This window comes from Rhizoctonia solani, chromosome 6 (genome assembly GCF_016906535.1).
Source record: "Rhizoctonia solani chromosome 6, complete sequence".
Taxonomy (NCBI): domain Eukaryota; kingdom Fungi; phylum Basidiomycota; class Agaricomycetes; order Cantharellales; family Ceratobasidiaceae; genus Rhizoctonia; species Rhizoctonia solani.
The window spans coordinates 2292745-2312818 of record NC_057375.1 but is presented as its reverse complement, the minus strand read 5'-3'; the positions used below and the strand labels follow the sequence as shown (position 1 = coordinate 2312818).

Here is a 20074-nt window from a genome sequence, read left to right as displayed (position 1 = left end):
TCTCTTCCTCCATTTGGCATTTAGAGATAAAATGATTCTTGGAAGATCAGATAAGACACATGGTTACTAAGAAGAATCAAACATTGGAAGAAAAGGAAGAAGAGAAGAATGTAAGGTAACTAATGGAATGTTACATATTTCATCACATTCCATCAGCATAATCCAAGGGATTCCATTTGTTCATGGCCTTGTTACTTTCAAGGTCAGACTCATGTCCTCCTTCATCACTTAGTTCATGGATTGCTAAGTTAGATATACTTCTGCTCAGATCATTCTGAGCTGCTTGCATGGCCCATTGTTTGAGCCAGTCATGTAGATCCTCTATGCTCATTTTGCGTTCTAGGATCATGTAATAGACATCCTCAGGAGTGAGGTTGTCCACATAGCCACCTAAGCCTGATGGCAGTTTGTTTTTCCAGTTTTCAATTTCTGCAGCCAGCCATTCCCTTACTGTTGAGATTGGTATCCACCATTCAGGATCAATTTCCTCAATGTCTAGATGCCACTCTGCCAACTTCCTTGTGTGCTTTAGCACTGGGGCCCTTACTACATCCTCCACAGAGGCACCCACATTACCTCTACACACAAAGAATTTGGTACTTTGTGTCGTAGACACAATCAATACCAGGGAATTTATTCCCAATTTCTCGAATTTAAACAAAGGCAATCAGAGAACATTTTCAATCACGTGACATTGGCGCTTATATCATACGCTAAGCGCCAAGCCACGTCCCCATCCGCGCTTACCTCAGCACACGTAGCCACCTCCACCTGATGACATCAGTATGACACGTCAGTGACACGTATGCATGAGTAAGGCCAACTGCGGAGCGGGGTTCTTATTTGATACGGTATTACATATAATGTTTTTGTAAATAGCTTGTCTGTAGAATATATAAGGAGGCCAACCGGCCATGGTAACACCCAGGTCGATTACCTCTTGTTGCATCTCCACTTGTACAAGGCCTTACAGCCAGATCACTAAGTAACACTACAACACCTTAAGCGTTGCCTCCGCTGTACATACGTAGCCCGCCAACGCCCATAAGGCCTTGGTCGCTGTAGTTTAGTAGTTAGACGTCGTAGGGTAGACTTTGCCGCCTTAAGCAGTACCCATTGTACATCCACACAGCCACAAGCGCCCGCGCCCTCAACGTCCTTACAGACGTCTAGGACACTAGGTAATCGACCTTAAGTTGGTTGCAAACCGTGCCCACCAGCACCCACCACACTTAGCTCAACAACAAGAAGGAACCCTGTACTAGCACAAGGGAAATACCGGAGATCGGGATCGCCTTTTGCTGTTAATAATCAAACCAGCGTTGTCCCCTCCTAGTACCAAATTGCTATAAGGCAGGAATTCCCTATTGCCTGCATACCCCCGGTCGCCGCACCATTTACCAGCGGACCTAGACAGCAGATACACCCGCTTGCAGAAATTTGGTTCTACATCACGCCCGCCCACGGCTGTGATTAGTAATTCCTACTGTTCAATGCTAGGTTGTTTGACGCAAGGTCTTAGCAATCAAGTAATAAAGCGCTCATAAGTCCTGATATAGGCATCTACTAGTCCCCACCACACTCTCCACCATTACCTCCCGCACTCCCCCTCGTTCTTTGTCCTGGGCATCCACCCACGCTGGCCGGTCTTACCCCACACACTCCATGGCAACCCGTTCCCGGCCACCCTCTCGAGCCCGCTCCCCTGTCGATCAGGGACAGCTGGAACCCCTTTTTCCGCCAACCTCCCCTGAGCTCGGCGAAGTATCCCTTGAGCGGGTCATCCGCCTCCTCTGGGGACTCCAATCCCAAGTCAACCGCATTGAGCGGACCCTCTTGGAACAAGCTGAAGTTAGCCAAGAGGTTCAAACCAATGTCAAGAACATCTTGCAAACGGTCAATACTGTCAAGGATGGGCTTGCCCAGCTCCAACACGCCCGGGGTCCTCACACCCCAGAAGAACAAAAACCCCCCGCGGTCAAGGAAACTCCCAGGGCCGCGCCCAAAGCCAAGCCTATTGGCAAGGCTCAACCCTTCCTTGGGGCCCCAGCCCCCATCATCTCCACAGGGGCCCCAAGGCGCAACCCCCTCTCCTTATTCAACCCATATCCCTCCTCCTCCTTCCCTTTGGGACCGGCTCCAGCTCCCCAGGGACCTCCACCAGCGCCTGTCATTACCCCAGCGCAGCCTCCAGCCCCCTCCACAGTAAAAGTGGACCACCCAGACGCCTTCAAAGGCAAAATTGGCTTGGAGGCCAAACAATGGCTAACCCGTATGTTGGCTTGGGTTTGCCTCAACCAGAGGCAGTTCCCCTCGGACATGGAGGTCCTGAGCTTCCTGTTGATGAACATGACGGAAGCAGCTGGGGCCTGGGCCCATCCCCACCTGGACCAACTAGGGTCCCACCGCGCACTCATTCAAACCGTGGATGAGTTCAAAATCGAATTCCTGGCTGCCTTTGGCAATCCAGACGCAACCAGGGCAGCAGAGCGGAAAATTACTTCCCTCACTCAGAACGGCACATGTGCCAAATATATTACCAAGTTCTGCACGCTGCAAATGGAACTTGATTGGAACAATGCCACACTCCGCGGTCAGTTTGCGCAAGGACTTCACTGGGAAGTTTGAAAACAAATTGCCACAAGGGAGAGGCAACCCCGTACCCTGAGGGAGCTGCAAGATGCTGCCCTCATCATTGACAACGCCCTCTGCAAGGAGCAAGCCAGCCACCCGCAACAGGGTAATAAGTCTGGTAAAACTTCTTCCACCCCCAATTGGGGGGCAAGTACCGGCCAACAGGCCACCAAAACCGGCCCCCTTTCCTCCGATCCCAATTACGTCTCGGAGGAAGAATGTAACCGCCGCCGCGCAGAAGGTCTCTGTGTCAAATGCGGCAAACCCAGGCACAAGTTTGCCGAGTGTTGGACCGGATGGAAGGCTACCCCAAAAGAGGATAAGGGGAAGGCCAAGGAAACCGCCAAAATTGGCAAAGACTCTGAGTACCAATCAGGAAAAGAGTAAGGGTACCTGCTGCCGCGCGCAAGGACCCCAAGGACTCTGGCATCTGTTTGGAATTTTGTAATATATCTAGTACCAATAGAATCACACCGCTTTTCACTATTCCAATAAAGCCAGAGAAACAAGCGGAAACACTAGAAGTCCTGATTGATTCAGGCGCCACATCATCCTTCCTTCACCCCCGTACCGCGGAACTACTCCGCCTTCCACTCATTGATCTCCCTACTCCCTGTACCGTCACTATGCTCGATGGGTCAAGCCCCCAGGCTGGCAAAATCTGGAAAAAGACAATCCTGACCTTCTCCCTCAATGGCAAGAAAATGACAGAGACCTTCCTTATATGTAATACAGGTTCTCACGCCGCTATCTTGGGACTGAAATGGTTGGATGCCCACAATCCGGAGATTGATTGGAATACACGCACCCTCTCTTTCCCTCGTACAACCCCTGAACGCGTGGCCATTGCCAAGGAAGAAGAAGCAGATAAGAACCCTCTTGAAGGAGTACCCCCCAAGTACCATCAATATGCCAAAGTATTTGGAGAAGAAGAATTCAACAAGCTTCCTCCTCACCGGCATTACAACATTGGGATAGAACTCACGGAAGAAGGTCCCCTTAACTCCCCCCTTTACAGCATGACAGACGCCGAGTCCGTCACACTCAAAGACTGGCTCAGGGATGAGTTGAAAGCTGGGAAGATCCGCCCCAGCAAATCTTCCATCAGTTCCCCTGTAATATTTGTCCCCAAAAAGGATGGATCCTGTCGCTTGGTTGTTGACTACCGTTGCCTTAACAATTGCACCAAGAAAAACGTTTACCCGCTTCCCCGTCCGGATGACCTTATGGCCCAACTCCGCGGCGCCAAGGTCTTCACCAAACTAGATCTACAATGGGGTTACAACAACGTGCGAGTTAAAGAAGGTGATGAGTGGAAAACTGCATTCCAAACCAAATACAGCCTCTATGAATCCCTGGTCATGACCTTTGGCCTTACCAACGCTCCCGCCGCCTTCCAACACTTCATGAACAAATTGTTTAAGGATCTGCTAGATGTATGCGTCATCATATACCTTGATGACATCCTGATCTACTCCAAGGATGACGCATCACACACCAAGCACGTTCATGAGGTCTTACGGCGCCTAATGGATAACCAATTGTTCTGTAAAGCGTCCAAATGCACATTCCACGTCACCTCTGTAGAATATCTGGGAATCATTGTATCTGATAAGGGTTTTAGCCTGGATAAGCTCAAAATCCAGGCTGTCCAAGAATGGCCCACGCCTACCAAAGTCAAAGAGGTCCAGTCCTTCCTTGGGTTTGCCAACTTCCTCCGAAGATTTGTTGCCAACTTCAGTCACCTAGCCAGACCACTACATAACTTGGTCAAGAAGGATACACCCTGGAAATGGGAAGCAAGGGAACAAGAAGCATTCCAAAGCCTCAAGGATGCTATCACCAACGCGCCAGTACTTTGCCACGCCAACCCCACAAGACCCTACTTCCTAGAAACGGACGCCTCCGGCGCAGCATTAGGTTCCATATTAAGCCAACGCCAGGAAGACGGTTGCCTACACCCACTAGGATTTCTGTCGGAATCATTCAAGGGAGCGGAACAGAACTACAATACGCATGACAAAGAACTACTTGCTATCATACGCTCATTTGAGTATTGGCGCATTTTCCTGGAAGGCACCTTACATCCCATCACTGTCTTTACCAACCACAGGAACTTAGAATATTGGAAGGAGTCTAGGACGTTCAACCGTCGCCATGCACAATGGCATCTCTTGCTAGCCGGGTACAATTTCCAGATCATCTATTGCCCCGGAAAGCAATCAGGAAAGCCGGACGCCCTTTCACGCCGATTGGATCACGCCAATATCCCCCCTGCGGCCCAAACCATGCTCCTGGACCTTGTGTTTGCAAACGTTGCCCTGGTCACACTGGAAAAGGAGTTACAGCGCCAAATTGAAGCGTCCCTGGATCAAGACAAATCCTTGGAGGAAATCCTCCAATTCCTACAGAACCAGTCCAAAGCACCCCCCTCCATCAAACGCGCATTCAAAGATTACAAGATGGAGGCCGGGTTACTCTTCTACCAAGGACAAATCGTAGTCCCTGACGTTGGAACACTAAGGACAGACCTACTCCACATTTTCCACGACAGCGCCTTGGCAGGACATCCAGGAAGACAACGAACCCTGGAGTTGGTATCAAGGAATTACTATTGGCCTGGGATTTGTGCTGACACATACTGGCATGTAGACTCCTGTGAAACATGTCAATGGATAAGGAAGCCCAAATACGCGTCAATACCACCTGAACCCCTTGAGCTGCCTAACAGACCATGGCAACATGTCTCCTACAACATGATAGTAGACCTGCCCAAGGACGGAACTTGCAACTCAATCCTGGTTATCATTGACAGCTTCACCAAGTACGGGATTTTTGTCAAATGCTCCAAAAAGCTCAAAGCACCTGAACTGGCGGAACTATTCCTAGAACACGTGTGGAAACAGCACGGGATGCCTGAAAAAACAATCTTGGATAGGGGAAGAGTCTTCAACAATAAATTCCTAAAAGCGCTATACAAACGCCTAGGAATAGACCCTCACTTCTCTTCGGCTTATCATCCTCAGAGCAACGGTCAAACGGAAAGAGTGAACCCCTCCATCAAACATTTCCTCAGGGCTTACTCAGGGATTAACCAACGGGACTGGACTAAATGGCTCCCAATGGCAGAATTTGCGTACAACAATGCCGTACATAGCAGCACGGGAAAAACCCCCTTCAAAGCCTTGTACGGATGGGAACCCACCTTAACCCCATCAAATGTACCAACGGACGTCCCAGAAGCAGATGACCTTGCCCAGACAATGGAGGCACAATGGAAGGAAGTGGAATCGGCACTCCGGCAATCTAAGCAACGCATGACGGCTGGGAAAGATGGAAGCCCAACAGAATTCAAGATTGGAGAAGAAGCTTGGCTGGACGCCAAGAACGTTAACCTTAAAACCTTGAGTCCCAAACTTACGGAACAACGCCTAGGACCATTTAAGGTTATCGAGAAAATCTCCGACCGAGCCTACCGTCTAGAACTCCCTCCAACCATGCGAATCCACAATGTCTTCTATATAGGGCTCCTATCTAAGGTCAAGAGAGACAAGAAGCGCGCCTTTGAAAACCACCCACCACCTGTCACCGTGGAGGGGGAGGAAGAATATGAAGTAGAAGGAATCACCAATGCCGAGGAAAGAGATGGAAAATGGTTCTTCCGAGTCAAATGGAAGGGCTACGGATCCAAAGAGAATACATGGGAACCTTGAGAAAACTTAAAAAACGCTGAAAAAATTTTAGAAAAATATGAAAAAGAGATGAAAAAGAAGGCCCTTGGCGCTGCCAAGGCCCTTAAAGGGGGGCAGTGTCGTAGACACAATCGATACCAGGGAATTTATTCCCAATTTCTCGAATTTAAACAAAGGCAATTGGAGAACATTTTCAATCACGTGACATTGGCGCTTATATCATACGCTAAGCGCCAAGCCACGTCCCCATCCGCGCTTACCTCAGCACACGTAGCCACCTCCACCTGATGACATCAGTATGACACGTCAGTGACACGTATGCATGAGTAAGGCCAACTGCGGAGCGGGGTTCTTATTTGATACGGTATTACATATAATGTTTTTGTAAATAGCTTGTCTGTAGAATATATAAGGAGGCCAACCAACCATGGTAACACCCAGGTTGATTACCTCTTGTCGCATCTCCACTTGTACAAGGCCTTACAGCCAGATCACTAAGTAACACTACAACGCCTTAAGCGTTGCCTCCGCTGTACATACGTAGCCTGCCAACGCCCATAAGGCCTTGGTCGCCGTAGTTTAGTAGTTAGACGTTGTAGGGTAGACTTTGCCGCCTTAAGCAGTACCCATTGTACATCCACACAGCCACAAGCGCCCGCGCCCTCAACGTCCTTACAGACGTCTAGGACACTTTGCATTAGTTTGGGTTGTTTTGGTGGCTCACTGCCAACCCAGCGGAGGTATCCCCTGGTTGGACAGCGTAGGGTTCTTCCAATCCAGTAGCATTTCCATTGTTGACCCATTGGTATGTAATCAAGGGTTGCTGAGGGATCAAGTAGTTTGGCATAAGCCTTGGATCATTGGAAGGAGTCACATCTTGTGATGACCTTATGCCAGTCATAGATGTTGGTGATAGGGGGTTGATCATTCCCCATGTCCCAGCCCATGGATGGATCTGGGGGTGCCCATTGATCCAGGTTGTCCTGGGACCAAGGGAACTCAGTCCTGTGCTCACTGGATCTGTCAAGGTGGTAAGAGGTGGCATCTCCAGTGGCCTTGGAGATCCTGGTCTCTGTTCTGATGGCAGGCATGATGTCTTGGTAATGGGGATGGATAAGAAAGTAGTGGTGCCAGTGGTGGTTTGAGATGACTTCCCAGGCATGGGATGCCTTCCTTTATACCCTGGGTTGCCAGGACCCTTATCTTTCCGCTTGTCAGACCCTTTATTGCCCTTTGCCCTAGGGTCACGTGATTTCCTATGTTCTTCAGTAGAGTGGTTTGTTCTCCCACACACCTCACATTGGATTTCAGTAGACCCTGATTTATTGGAATTGGATTCACTGTAGTTCTCAGCCTCCCAGAGGGAAGACAAGGGAAGTATTTTATCCAATTGATCAATCACTTCCTGAGAAATACCTTGATCCAGCATTTCCTGTTCCATCTTTAGATGGTTGTCAATATGTTTCTCCAACCTTTTGACTCCCATTACTAGTTCCATTAAGAATCCATAGACCTTTTGGGTACTTGTAAGGTGGTCATTAGTAATCCGTTTCCTGTTTGCCTCAGTTTTTGGTGGTTGAGTTTCCTCAGGGAATTTGGCAAAGAAGTCTTCAATAAAATCCTTCACTGTCTTATTCCTGGTTGCCTCATCTACCAAAGGGGTTTCCTTTTCCCTGGTGGCAGGGTCCTCCAAGGGTGTGTTATTCCCTGGATTCTCATGCCTAGGGTCTAGGATCCTAGCTGTGGCAAGTTGAAATGATTCCATATCTGGTTGGTCAGCCTGTTTAGAAGGGGTAATTCCTACTCCTTCCTGATGTCCCTGTTCCATGCCTTGCATAGGAGATGTCAGCTCCATGACATGATCATGTTCAGGGTTATCCAATTGGGGCAAAGTCCCAAATACACGCCTAGGTTGCATCTTATGAATTCCCATATTGTTGCAAAAGGCCAAATAGAGCACTATAATAGTCTCTATTACTTGCAAGTTCCAAGATATACCTATCTTAGTCAGTAAGAAGCCAAATAGCGCAACCCACAAAGGAAGTCTTTAGCTATTTGCAAGTAAAGCAGTGGACACCTAGGGTCCTAGTGATGAGAAGACTCTGACAGTACTTCTTATCACTAATCAGAAAGAAGGATCAGTGGAGATCCTTTGTTGACAGTTGTTGATAGTTGAATTTCAAATAAATCATGCAGTTGCTCTTTTTGAGGTGTAGCAACACCTGCTTGTCCCTATAGGTTGTAAGACAAGGGAAATCAAGCTGGCTTTTTAAGCAGCTTGTTCCACCCCTTTATATACCTGGGCATCACTTGGGTCTATATACATATTTCAAATAGGAGCACAGCCTCTTGGAACCGTAGCACAGCCTCAAGAAGCAGTATGAGTCAAAGAACCATGTGGCAGTGCTTGATTAGCCAATCAAATGCCAAGAAATACACCAGTGAGGTGAGGTCTTGGCGGAGTTGGTTCTATTTTTAGCACATGATCACATGGAACACCGCTTAAGTATGACTCATACTCTTGGCATGCACAGCCACAATATAAGTATGACTCATCCAATTTCCATATGTGGTAATCCTATTCCCCAATCCGGCCTGGTTTTACCCGGAGATCAAGCACAGCCATCATCATGTGATTGTGGCAGTGCAGGTAGTACTTGATGACTAAGCATTTGTCATTATGCTTGGTCATAGTTGATTTGTCATTCATGAGTTGATCATGTGACCTGGTTGCTGACTAAGCATTTGTCATCATGCTTAGTCATACTTGATTTGTTATCAATGAGTTGATCATGTGATCTGGTTGCTGACTCATCAGAGTTCAGCTGACTAAGCTTAGTCATCCATCCATTTCATCTTCTTTCCTAATTTGGAAAGGGGATTGCCATTTTTGGTAAGTCTAGGTTGCTTAGTCTCTATTTGTCTTGAAAGTCTTCTTCAAGTTATGTCTCTTTCCTAATTAGGAAGGTGAGTTACCATAAATGGTAATCTGACGTTGTGTTGTTGGGACAATATGTTGTGCATCAGTGATGTAGGGGCATTAGTCATCCCTACATCCCCTATAGGCAATACATATACACATATATATGTATATATACTGGGTATAGGTAAGCAGCTTGATTTCAATGTCATAACCCATATCTGGAGGGGTTATTACCATATATATCCACTGTCAAAGATGTATATGGTATATATGATGCACAGTGATATATTAATAATATAAGTTGCTGGGGGACGTTGCACTCCCCCCGCCCCCCTAGCCGCAGGCCAATGTTAAGGGAGCCCGCAGGCAAGGTCTGAATAATATATTATTATAGAAGAGATTATGTCATCCCCCCCCCACCTCAAATCCGTAGTAGTTTAGTATAGTATTTGATAAAGGACTGGAGGGGGGAGGTCATGTGACCTGGACTTAGAGAATATCACTAAGTCCAGCCATGTTGACCATAAGTCTCTTATATATGGGAACCTGGAGGTTCTGAGTGCATATGTGCGAGTATATGCGTGCTTGCGGTCATGTTGGTGTGCAACCTGAGTGTGTTGGAGGCTTGACAAGGTCAGGACTCATGGACAGAATGGAGTGGGTCATGACAGAACTACCTACAACAACTAGCTAACTATCTACAATGACCAATGCTATAAGGCATTGGCAAGCTATGTAAGTACAGTGGGCAGGCCACTTAAGGTGGTGTGAGCAATGTATCTACTGGGGACTTAGTGGAACCCAGGCTGTAAGGCCCTGTGTACAAAGTGTTATAGAGTAAGGTTTTAGGGACTATGTAATTAAGTACAAAATATAATAAAGTGATTAATAGATCAGTTATCTATGGATATAAAAGGCAATAGACTAGCTATATAAGGGTAAATTAGGTTAGTAATCAGGGTGATCCCTACACTTAACAAGTAATCAAGCAATTACTGCAGATACAGGTGGTTGGTTATGCTTATACCTATAGTATGAAAGTTAGTATTGAGTCTTAGTTACCTACTACAATTTATCTGGATTTGCTAGTAATTTATTTGACTGAGATTGCACTCAGTTAAGGTGTATATGCCACTCTCAAGGCCTTAAACTCTCCCAACTGACTTACTCAAGAGGTTCAGGGTTGCCCTAGAGCCTTTCCTAGCTACCCAGTATCTGTTGGGACCTTGCTAGAGGCTATATGCGCCAAGATACCTTACAGGTTAAGTTCAGTGAGCTTAAGAGGCTAAGAAAGCAAAATAAGACACTCTAAACTAAGTAAAGAAGATCTAATAGATCTTCAAGTTCACACAAGGGGTAAGAATGGGATGAAAAGAAGATTGTATTCAAAGGGTCTCCCTCAGGGGGTTTATATACCCCAGAGGGAGAACAAATAACTATATACATGATGTACAAAAGAGGAAGTTACATGAGAGGTACAGTCTGAGCTATTTGATACATAAAGACCAATTAGTCCCAATAAGTCCTAGTGGGATAGACTCAAGGCTATTTACAGAATGTTCTAGAGCATACATGACTAAATTACATTAGTGTGAATGCTAAAAATAACCTTGAGGCAAGGTAGGATCTCATAGAAAAAGCTAGAAACTTAAATGGTTAGTATCTCCATCAATTTAGCTCAGAATCAGACGATTCCTTTTTAGGAACTGAGATGCCGGAGCCTCCGACCTATTGGTATTTGTCCGCATAGTAATATGCCTATTTCCCGCCGAGATATTGGCGTTGGCGCGCCCCGCCAACCTTTGGCGCTTATTTGCAATGACTAAGCGCCGGCGCTTGCATGCTTACTTGCACTTGTTCTATGGTCTACAAGTACCATTCCTACATATAAATGTATGATACAAAATATGCTATAAATCATAGAAATAATAGTATGACTACTTTGCATAATCAGACGTGTATATATGCAAGCGCCATGAGGAAATAAAGTATAAAAGGTCTTGTAGCGCTGCCAGTTTCCAAATATAGTAATATTCATGCCCATATTTGGATAGAGCAAGTGTTATAACCTCCTTACTTATACCATTAGAACCGTACGATTTTTCTATTATTTTTAGTATTTTTTACGGACTCAATATCTCTTGTTTTTTGATCACGTGATCTTGGCGCTTATTATGCCGAGATGCCGCGCCAGGATGCCGTGCCAAGGGCGCTTAGGAGAAATCCACGCTTCTGCGCAGCCCGCAGCACACTTCTCATTTCACATCTGTACTTCTTTTTCTCACGTGCACAGACCATGTAGATAGTGCACTCTCTTCTATATATACAGCAGGGAAATTGCTTGGAGACCCCAAGTCAATTTTACCTTGTCTCATATCCATTGAGGAGGACCTTCAGCCAGCTAAGTAGCCGGCCCCCCAGTAGTACAGAAGTTAACTCCCTTATCACGCTCACCACACCTCCCAGGCCTAAGGCCCCATTGTTGCCAATAGATAGTAGAAGTCCACCTTATGTGGCAGTAGTATAGCCTAGTTAGTTAGTTAGATAAGCTTTGTCAGTAGTAGTACGGCCAAAAGCGCCCATCCACTAGCAAGTACCCAACCTTACAGTTGGCGTACAACATTGTAAAATTGACTTCTTGTAGGCTTGTCCAACAAGGAGAGGATCCCCTGTACTAGCACAAGGGAAATCACGTGATCAGGGCCACTTTGCGGGGTAGAATAATCAAAAACCCCCCACCCTCACGTAGTACCGAATTGCTATAAGGCAGAAGGACTCTAATCCCCTGCATACCACGTGTTTTGCCGGAACACAGTAGTTAGCAACCTTAGTCAGCTGAAACACCCGCTTGTAGAAAACCCGCTCATATCACAATTGCCAGATCTGTTGATTTGTTGTAGGGACTATCCAACGCTAGGTGCTTGACGCAAAGGTTTAGCGCCCACACACTACACAAAAACTGCCCATAAGTCCTGATATAGGCACCACTTCCCCCACACCGTCTCCAATATCCCCTCTACACGCTCTGGCGCCCCACACCCTTACTCCCGTCCCTCCAGTTGCTCCTCTAGACGCTCCATTCCAACCCACTCCCTACCGCCCTCTTGCAGCGCATCTCCCACTTCGCAAGACTTGCCAAGGATGGAACTGGAGCCGTCCCTTGCCGCTCTCCTTGAGGCTATCACAGCCCTCACAGCCACAGTTGGGTCCTTGCAGGACCAAATCAAATCCCAAGGCAAGCAAATCACACAGCTCACCGCCATATGCAAGGAAACCAATGACCTTGTTGGTGACAAGGACCAGGGCGGAGCCCAAACCAAGCCTGGCCCATTGACTGGGCCTGTCACCCCTCCTACCCACTCAGGAGGGGAAACCCACACTCCAGGCACGGTTAGGCCTGGGCTCAAAGCCCCCTTCCGCCCCTCAAGAGGAACAGGGTTTGACTCCAAGGAAGAAGAAGAGCCAAGGCGACCCAAAAAAGAGCCTCAGGGAACGCCTAGGCGGTCACTCAGCTCCCTTACCCCCTTTGACGCAGGAGGCAGCATAAAAAGGCCCAAAATGGATCTCCCCAACCCTTATAAAGGAGACACCAGGGGACGCAAGGCCACACAATGGCTGGACCGCATGCTGCTTTGGGTAGCCTTACACAGGGATCAATTTGACAAAGAGGAGCAGATGGTCGTGTGGATACTTTACCACATGACAGACAAGGCAGCCGATTGGGCGCTCCCCCTCATAGGGGCCATTATCAAGGGCAAGGGAAACCCTCCCACTACTATCCTGGCCTTAACAGCCAAATTCAAAGAAGTGTTTGCCGACCCCAATGCTAAACGGGCAGCCGCCAGAAAGATTGCCGCGCTGACTCAGACAACCACCACGTCTGAGTACGTTACCAAATTCCGCAACCTCATGGCGGAACTTGACTGGAACACTGAGGTGTACATTGCCCAGTTTACGCGCGGCCTTCACTGGAAGGTAAAAGAACTCTTGTCCACTAAGGACAATATTCCCAACAATGACCTTGAGGCCATATTTGCCGCCTCAGTCAAAATTGACAACACTTGTTGGGAAAACAAGGAGAACCGCCCAAAAAAGGCACCCGCCAAGTCCCCGGCCACCGTGGCCACTTCCACTACCACCACTAGGGTCCGCCTATCCAAGGACCCCAACTATGTCACCCCAGAAGAGAGGGACCGCTGCCGCGCGTCTGGCCTTTGTGTCAAGTGCGGCCAAAAAGGGCATGGCATCAAACAGTGCCCCAATGGTTGGAAGGCAACCATCAAGGAGGTAGCCAAGGTTGCCAAAGATGAATTGGGAAAAGAGTAGGGCCAAGGAAAGCTGCCAAAACCTTGAGCCCAAAAATAGAAGTCTCTGATGTATCTTGTGTTGAATTTGTATCTGTGGCATTAGACTCAAATAGAAAACCACTGCTCCACATTGATTTACACATGGACAACTACCCAGCAGAACCATTAAAAACCCTTATAGACTCTGGGGCAACCTCCAATTTTATCTCCCCAACCATAGTTGAGAAACTGAAAATCCCAAAAACCCTACTCAAAAATCCACAAGTAGTGAGAATGTTAGATGCTACCATATCTCAGACTGGTTGCATATGGCACCAGGTTCAACTCACGGTCTCGGCCAATGGCCATCCCCACTCCATTCCTTTCCTAGTATGCCCCATTGGCAACACTCCCGCTATCCTGGGTATGACTTGGCTCACCCAAGAATTGCCACTCATCAATTGGACCCTAGGAACTGTGACGTTCCCTGACCAGGCACAGATAGCTTCAGAGGAGGAAGCAGACCCCAATCCTTTATCAGAACTACCCACTCAATACCACAAGTTTGCCAAGGTGTTCAGAGAAGAGGAATTCAAAATGCTTCCCCCACATCGAGAATACAACATCTCCATCAATCTGATCCCTGATGCCAAGTTAAACCCTGGTCCCATATATGGTATGACTGACGCGGAATCCAAGGCACTCAAACAGCACATTGAGGAGGAATTGGCCACAGGAAAGATCCGTCCCAGCACCTCTTCCGCCGGTGCCCCAGTCATGTTTGTCAAAAAGGCAGATGGTTCCCTCCGGCTGGTTGTGGATTATAGAAAGCTCAACAATGTCACCCACAAAAATGTCTATCCACTGCCAAGACAAGACAATCTCATGGCCAAATTGAGACATGCCAAGTTGTTCACCAAACTAGACTTGCGTTGGGGTTACAATAATGTCCAAATCAAGGAAGGAGACAAATGGAAGACGGCTTTTAGGACTAAATATGGGCTCTTTGAATACTTAGTGATGCCCTTTGGTCTTACAAATGCCCCAGCCGCCTTCCAACACTTCATGAACAACCTATTCAGGGACCTCATTGACGTTACAGTGATCATCTATTTGGACAACATCCTAATCTTTTTGGAGAAACCAGAAGAACACCCTGCCCATGTGCGGGAAGTCCTATCCAGACTAATGGCAAACCAACTCTTCTGTAAACTCTCAAAATGTCATTTCCACGTGACCACAGTAGACTACCTTGGCATTGTAATTTCCCTGGCAGGATTTTCCATGGATCAAAAGAAGATTGAGGCGGTCACATCATGGCCTACCCCCAAAACAGTCAAACAGGTTCAGGCCTTCCTTGGATTCGTAAATTACCTCCGCTGCTTCATTCCCAACTTTAGTTCAGTGGCACGTCCCCTTCACAACCTTACAAGAAAGGACTCCCCATGGTCTTGGGGAAAACCGGAAGAAGAAGCCTTTCAAGAACTAAAGTCCCTGGTTACCAGATCACCAGTACTGATCCACTCCAACCCCAGCCTACCCTACTACCTTGAAACAGACGCATCAGGGGTAGCAATGGGGGCCATACTCAGTCAACAAGGCACAGACAACCGCTTACATCCAATTGCCTACATGTCCAAATCATTCTCAGGAGCAGAAGCAAACTATGACACCCATGACAAGGAGCTCCTGGCAATCATTAAGGCATTAGAAGAATGGCGGATATTCCTGGAGGCCACAGACAAACCGGTCCAGGTTTTTACGGACCATAGAAACCTGGAGTACTGGATGCAGGCACAAACGTTCAATTGCAGGCACGCACAATGGAGGATCTTCCTGAGCAATTTCAACTTTGAAATACATTATTGCCCGGGAAAACAGTCAGGGAAACCAGATGCCCTATCCAGGAGATCAGACTATGTTGACAACCCCCCAGAACCAGAAGTCATGCTCCCAGCAGAAGTCTTTGCCAATACCTTGGAAGAAGAAATGGAAGTTGTCTCCTTAGTTTGGAATAAACTAAAGGAAGACCCTTCCCTGGAACCCATTATCCAGTTTTTAACCAAGGATGCAGAAAATGCCCCACCCTCAATCAGGAAAGCATATAGGGACTACAACTGGGAAGAGGACCTCCTGTGGTACCAAGGGAAATTAGTCATCCCAGATACGGAGGACTTAAAGGAACGCCTATTGCGGGAGTTTCATGACTCCCCACTAGCAGGTCACCCTGGCCAACAAAGAACCTTAGAGCTATTGAGCCGCAACTACTGGTGGCCAGGAATGAAGTCATCCGCTAAGGAATGGGTAGAATGTTGCCCCATCTGCCAAGCCAATTGCCGCGCTCACAACCCAGTGATAGCTTTGAAACCCTTAGATGTTCCCCCCTTTCTGTTCCATACCATCTCCTATGATTTTATCACGGGGTTCCCCAAGTCAGAAGGATATGACGCAATACTGGTGGTTATAGACTCATTCTCCAAATTTGGTCACTTCATCCCAACCACAAAAAAGGTGTTGGCCAAAGGTCTGGCTAATCTCTTTGTCACCCACATTTGGAAACTCCACGGACTCCCTGTTAGAACCATATTGGACCAAGGAACAACATTCACTGGGAAGTTCCTCAGAGCTCTTTACCAAAGGCTGGGAATCCAACCATCCTTCTCCTTGGCTTATCACCCCAAATCAGACGGACAAACCGAGCGCGTCAACCAGTTCATTGAGTACTACCTGAGATCTTATGTAGCAGCAGACCACTTGGATTGGGTCAGATGGTTGCCACTTGCGGAATACGCTTACAACAACGCTAAACACGCTGCAACCGGAAAAACCCCCTTTGAACTAGTCTATGGAAGAAATCCCATAATGAATCCATCAACCGTGCCGGCCAATGTGCCAGAAGCAGATTTGGTAGCCAATACCCTGGCCCAGGAATGGCAAGAGGCAGAGTCAGCGCTCAGAATGACTAAGGAACGCATGACAAGACCAAAAGGAATAATACCGGAGTACTCCATAGGCAAGGAAGTCTGGCTTGATGGAAAAAATGTAGGACTTAGAACAAACTCTAACAAACTGGACCCCAAGCGACTAGGGCCATTCAAAGTCACAGAAAAAATATCAAGTCACGCCTACCGCCTAAAGCTCCCAGAAACCCTAAAAATCCATGATGTGTTCTATGTAGGACTACTATCCAAAGCACACAAATCCCCCAATCAACCATTTCCAGAAAGACCCCCTCCTGAAACAATAGAAGGGGAAGAGGAGTACAAGGTTGAGCAAATCATTGACTCCAAGCAACAACAGGGAAAATGGTTTTACCTAATTAAATGGAAGGGTTATGGTCCAGAAGATAATTCCTGGGAACCGGAAGAACTCCTAGAACACAGCCAAGAGGAGATTCAACGCTTCAACAGGTCACAACTGAAAAAGGCTTGTGACTCCGCCAAGAGCCTTTAAAGGGGGGGGCAATGTTATAACCTCCTTACTTATACCATTAGAACCGTACAATTTTTCTATTATTTTTAGTATTTTTTACGGACTCAATATCTCTTGTTTTTTGATCACGTGATCTCGGCGCTTATTATGCCGAGATGCCGCGCCAAGATGCCGTGCCAAGGGCGCTTAGGAGAAATCCACGCTTCTGCGCAGCCCGCAGCACACTTCTCATTTCACATCTGTACTTCTTTTTCTCACGTGCACAGACCATGTAGATAGTGCACTCTCTTCTATATATACAGCAGGGAAATTGCTTGGAGACCCCAAGTCAATTTTACCTTGTCTCATATCCATTGAGGAGGACCTTCAGCCAGCTAAGTAGCCGGCCCCCCAGTAGTACAGAAGTTAACTCCCTTATCACGCTCACCACACCTCCCAGGCCTAAGGCCCCATTGTTGCCAATAGATAGTAGAAGTCCACCTTACGTGGCAGTAGTATAGCCTAGTTAGTTAGTTAGATAAGCTTTGTCAGTAGTAGTATGGCCAAAAGCGCCCATCCACTAGCAAGTACCCAACCTTACAGTTGGCATACGACAGCAAGTATGATTACTCCAGTTTGCACTATTCACTATTGGCAATTAGGGGCGCATATGTCTAAATTAGTCATTCCATAACAAATTGCCTCTGAGGAGGAAGCAGACTTGGACCCCCTATCAGATCTCCCTCAACAGTATCACAAGTTTGCCAAGGTATTTGGCAAAGAGGAATTTAAGGTCCTCCCTCCACACAGGGAGTATGACATTGCAATTGACCTAATTCCCAACGCTAAACTCTCTCCCGGACCCATCTATGGCATGACCAACGCAGAATCAAAGGCCCTGAAACAACACATTGATGAGGAACTGGCAACAGGAAAGATACGCCCCAGCACCTCTTTGGCAGGCGCCCCGGTCATGTTTGTCAAGAAGGCAGATGGTTCTCTCAGACTAGTGGTAGACTACCAAAAGCTCAACAACATCACGCATAAGAATGTGTACCCTCTCCCCAGACAGGATGACTTAATGGCAAAACTGAGGAACGCAAAGTTGTTTACCAAACTAGATCTTTGTTGGGGTTACAACTACGTCAGAATCAAAGAAGGAGATGAATGGAAGACAGCATTCAGGACCAAATATGGGTTGTTTGAATACCTGGTTATGCCCTTTGGCCTTACCAACACCCCAGCTGCCTTCCAACATTTTATGAATGACTTGTTTTGAGACCTCATTGACGTTACAGTGGTAGTTTACCTGGATGACATTCTCATTTTCTCAGAAGACCCCAAGAATCACCCAGAACATGTTAGGGAGGTCCTTTTGCAACTAATGAAAAATCAGCTGTTCTGCAAACTCTCTAAATGTCACTTCCATGTCACTACAGTCCATTATCTTGGCATTGTTATATCCCCGGCTGGCTTCTCTATGGACCAGAAAAAGATTGAGGCGGTTACATCATGGCCCCAACCTAAAACAGTCAAGCAAGTCCAGGCCTTCCTGGGATTTGTGAACTACCTCCGCAGATTCATCCCCAACTTTAGCTCCGTGGCTTGTCCCCTTCACAACCTCACAAAAAAGGAAACCCCATGGTCCTGGGGGACCCAAGAGGAGGAAGCTTTTCAGGAGTTGAAGTCCCTAGTCACCCAGTCCCTGGTCCTGATTCATTCAAACCCAGTGCTACCCTATTTCCTTGAAACAGACGCATCAGGAGTAGCAATGGGAGCAATCCTTAGTCAACAAGGGGAAGACAACCACCTTCATCCAGTAGCCTATATGTCAAAATCCTTTTCAGGGGCCAAAGCCAACTATGATACCCACAACAAGGAACTATTGGCAATCATCAAGGCACTTGAAGAATGGCGCATCTTCCTGGAAGCAACGGACAAGCCGGTTCAGGTATTTACAGATCATTGCAACTTGGAATACTGGATGCAAGCAAGGACCTTCAATAGGAGACATGCTAGATGGCAAACTTTCCTGAGTGATTTTAACTTTGAAATCCACTATTGCCCAGGAAAACAGTCAGGAAAACCGGATGCCCTCTCCAGAAGATTGGATTACACAGATCTCCCCACGGAACCAGAGGTCATGTTACCTTCAGAAGTCTTTGCTAATACAACGGAAGAGGAACTAGAAATTGTCACGGAAATATGTTCCAAATTACGGGAAGACCCTTCCCTGGACCAGATCATTCAATTCCTGACAGAAGATGCTGATAACGCCCTGCCGTCCATTCAAAAGGCCTACCAAGATTATGACTGGGAGGAAGATCTACTCTGGTACCAGGGAAAACTTGTAGTACCCAACCACAAACCCCTAAAGGAGAGACTTCTGAAAGAATTCCACAACTCCCCCTTAGCAGGACACCCAGGGCAACAGAGAACTCTGGAACTTCTGAGTTGCAACTATTGGTGGCCAGGCATGAAAGCTTCAGCCAAAGAATGGGTAGAGTGCTGCCCAGTTTGCCAAGCCAACCAACGCGCCCACGCTCCTGTCATATCCCTGAAACCCTTAGAAGTTCCCCTGTACCCATTCCATACTATCTTGTATGACTTCATCACAGGGTTCCCCAGATCCCAGGGTCACAACGCTATACTAGTGGTAATTGACTCCTTCTCAAAGTTTGGTCATTTTATTCCAACCTTGAAAAAGGTGATGTCAAAGGGACTAGCAGACTTATTTGTCAATCACATCTGGAAGCTTCATGGACTACCCATAAAAACCGTCTCCAATAGAGGTACCACATTCACAGGAAAATTCCTTAGAGCACTGTATCAACGCCTTGGGATAAAGCCTGCCTTCTCATTGGCCTATCACCCAGAATCAGACGGCCAAACAGAAAGGGTTAATCAATTCATAGAGTTCTACCTCAGATTGTACGTAGCAGCAGACCACTTGGATTGGACCACATGGTTACCACTGGCTGAGTACGCCTATAACAATGCCAAGCATGCCGCTACAGGAAAAACCCCTTTTGAACTAGTCTATGGAAGAAATCCTGTTATGAACCCGTCAAATGTCCCAGCAAACATCCCAGAAGCCAATCTTGTGGCAGACACCCTTGCATGAGAAT

The 20074-nt window shown here is 47.2% G+C and overlaps 7 protein-coding genes across 7 annotated transcripts; 5 read left to right on the top strand and 2 right to left on the bottom strand.

Moving 5' to 3' along the window:
- Positions 1 to 142: 142 nt before the first annotated feature.
- On the bottom strand, positions 143 to 473 carry RhiXN_06148 (uncharacterized protein; the record flags this gene model as incomplete). Its single annotated transcript, XM_043325964.1, has 2 exons — positions 143 to 396; positions 452 to 473. 2 exons carry the CDS (start codon positions 471 to 473, stop codon positions 143 to 145), a joined length of 276 nt encoding a protein of 91 aa, XP_043181396.1.
- Positions 474 to 1665: 1192 nt separating this feature from the next.
- On the top strand, positions 1666 to 6347 carry RhiXN_06147 (Retrotransposable element Tf2 protein; the record flags this gene model as incomplete). The annotated part of the gene is made up of 3 exons (XM_043325963.1): positions 1666 to 2597; positions 2646 to 3017; positions 3092 to 6347. 3 exons carry the CDS (start codon positions 1666 to 1668, stop codon positions 6345 to 6347), a joined length of 4560 nt encoding a protein of 1519 aa, XP_043181395.1.
- A 676-nt stretch (positions 6348 to 7023) lies between these two features.
- Positions 7024 to 8244, bottom strand: RhiXN_06146 (uncharacterized protein; the record flags this gene model as incomplete). Its single annotated transcript, XM_043325962.1, has 1 exon — positions 7024 to 8244. The coding sequence occupies one exon, from the start codon at positions 8242 to 8244 to the stop codon at positions 7024 to 7026; it is 1221 nt and encodes a 406-aa protein (XP_043181394.1).
- A 4146-nt stretch (positions 8245 to 12390) lies between these two features.
- Positions 12391 to 13575, top strand: RhiXN_06145 (Retrotransposon-derived protein PEG10; the record flags this gene model as incomplete). Its single annotated transcript, XM_043325961.1, has 1 exon — positions 12391 to 13575. One exon carries the CDS (start codon positions 12391 to 12393, stop codon positions 13573 to 13575), a length of 1185 nt encoding a protein of 394 aa, XP_043181393.1.
- A 122-nt stretch (positions 13576 to 13697) lies between these two features.
- On the top strand, positions 13698 to 16988 carry RhiXN_06144 (Retrotransposable element Tf2 protein; the record flags this gene model as incomplete). The annotated part of the gene is made up of 1 exon (XM_043325960.1): positions 13698 to 16988. The coding sequence occupies one exon, from the start codon at positions 13698 to 13700 to the stop codon at positions 16986 to 16988; it is 3291 nt and encodes a 1096-aa protein (XP_043181392.1).
- Positions 16989 to 17568: 580 nt separating this feature from the next.
- On the top strand, positions 17569 to 18225 carry RhiXN_06143 (Retrotransposable element Tf2 protein; the record flags this gene model as incomplete). Its single annotated transcript, XM_043325959.1, has 2 exons — positions 17569 to 17580; positions 17656 to 18225. 2 exons carry the CDS (start codon positions 17569 to 17571, stop codon positions 18223 to 18225), a joined length of 582 nt encoding a protein of 193 aa, XP_043181391.1.
- Positions 18226 to 18330: 105 nt separating this feature from the next.
- On the top strand, positions 18331 to 20070 carry RhiXN_06142 (Retrotransposable element Tf2 protein; the record flags this gene model as incomplete). The annotated part of the gene is made up of 1 exon (XM_043325958.1): positions 18331 to 20070. The coding sequence occupies one exon, from the start codon at positions 18331 to 18333 to the stop codon at positions 20068 to 20070; it is 1740 nt and encodes a 579-aa protein (XP_043181390.1).
- Positions 20071 to 20074: the final 4 nt, after the last annotated feature.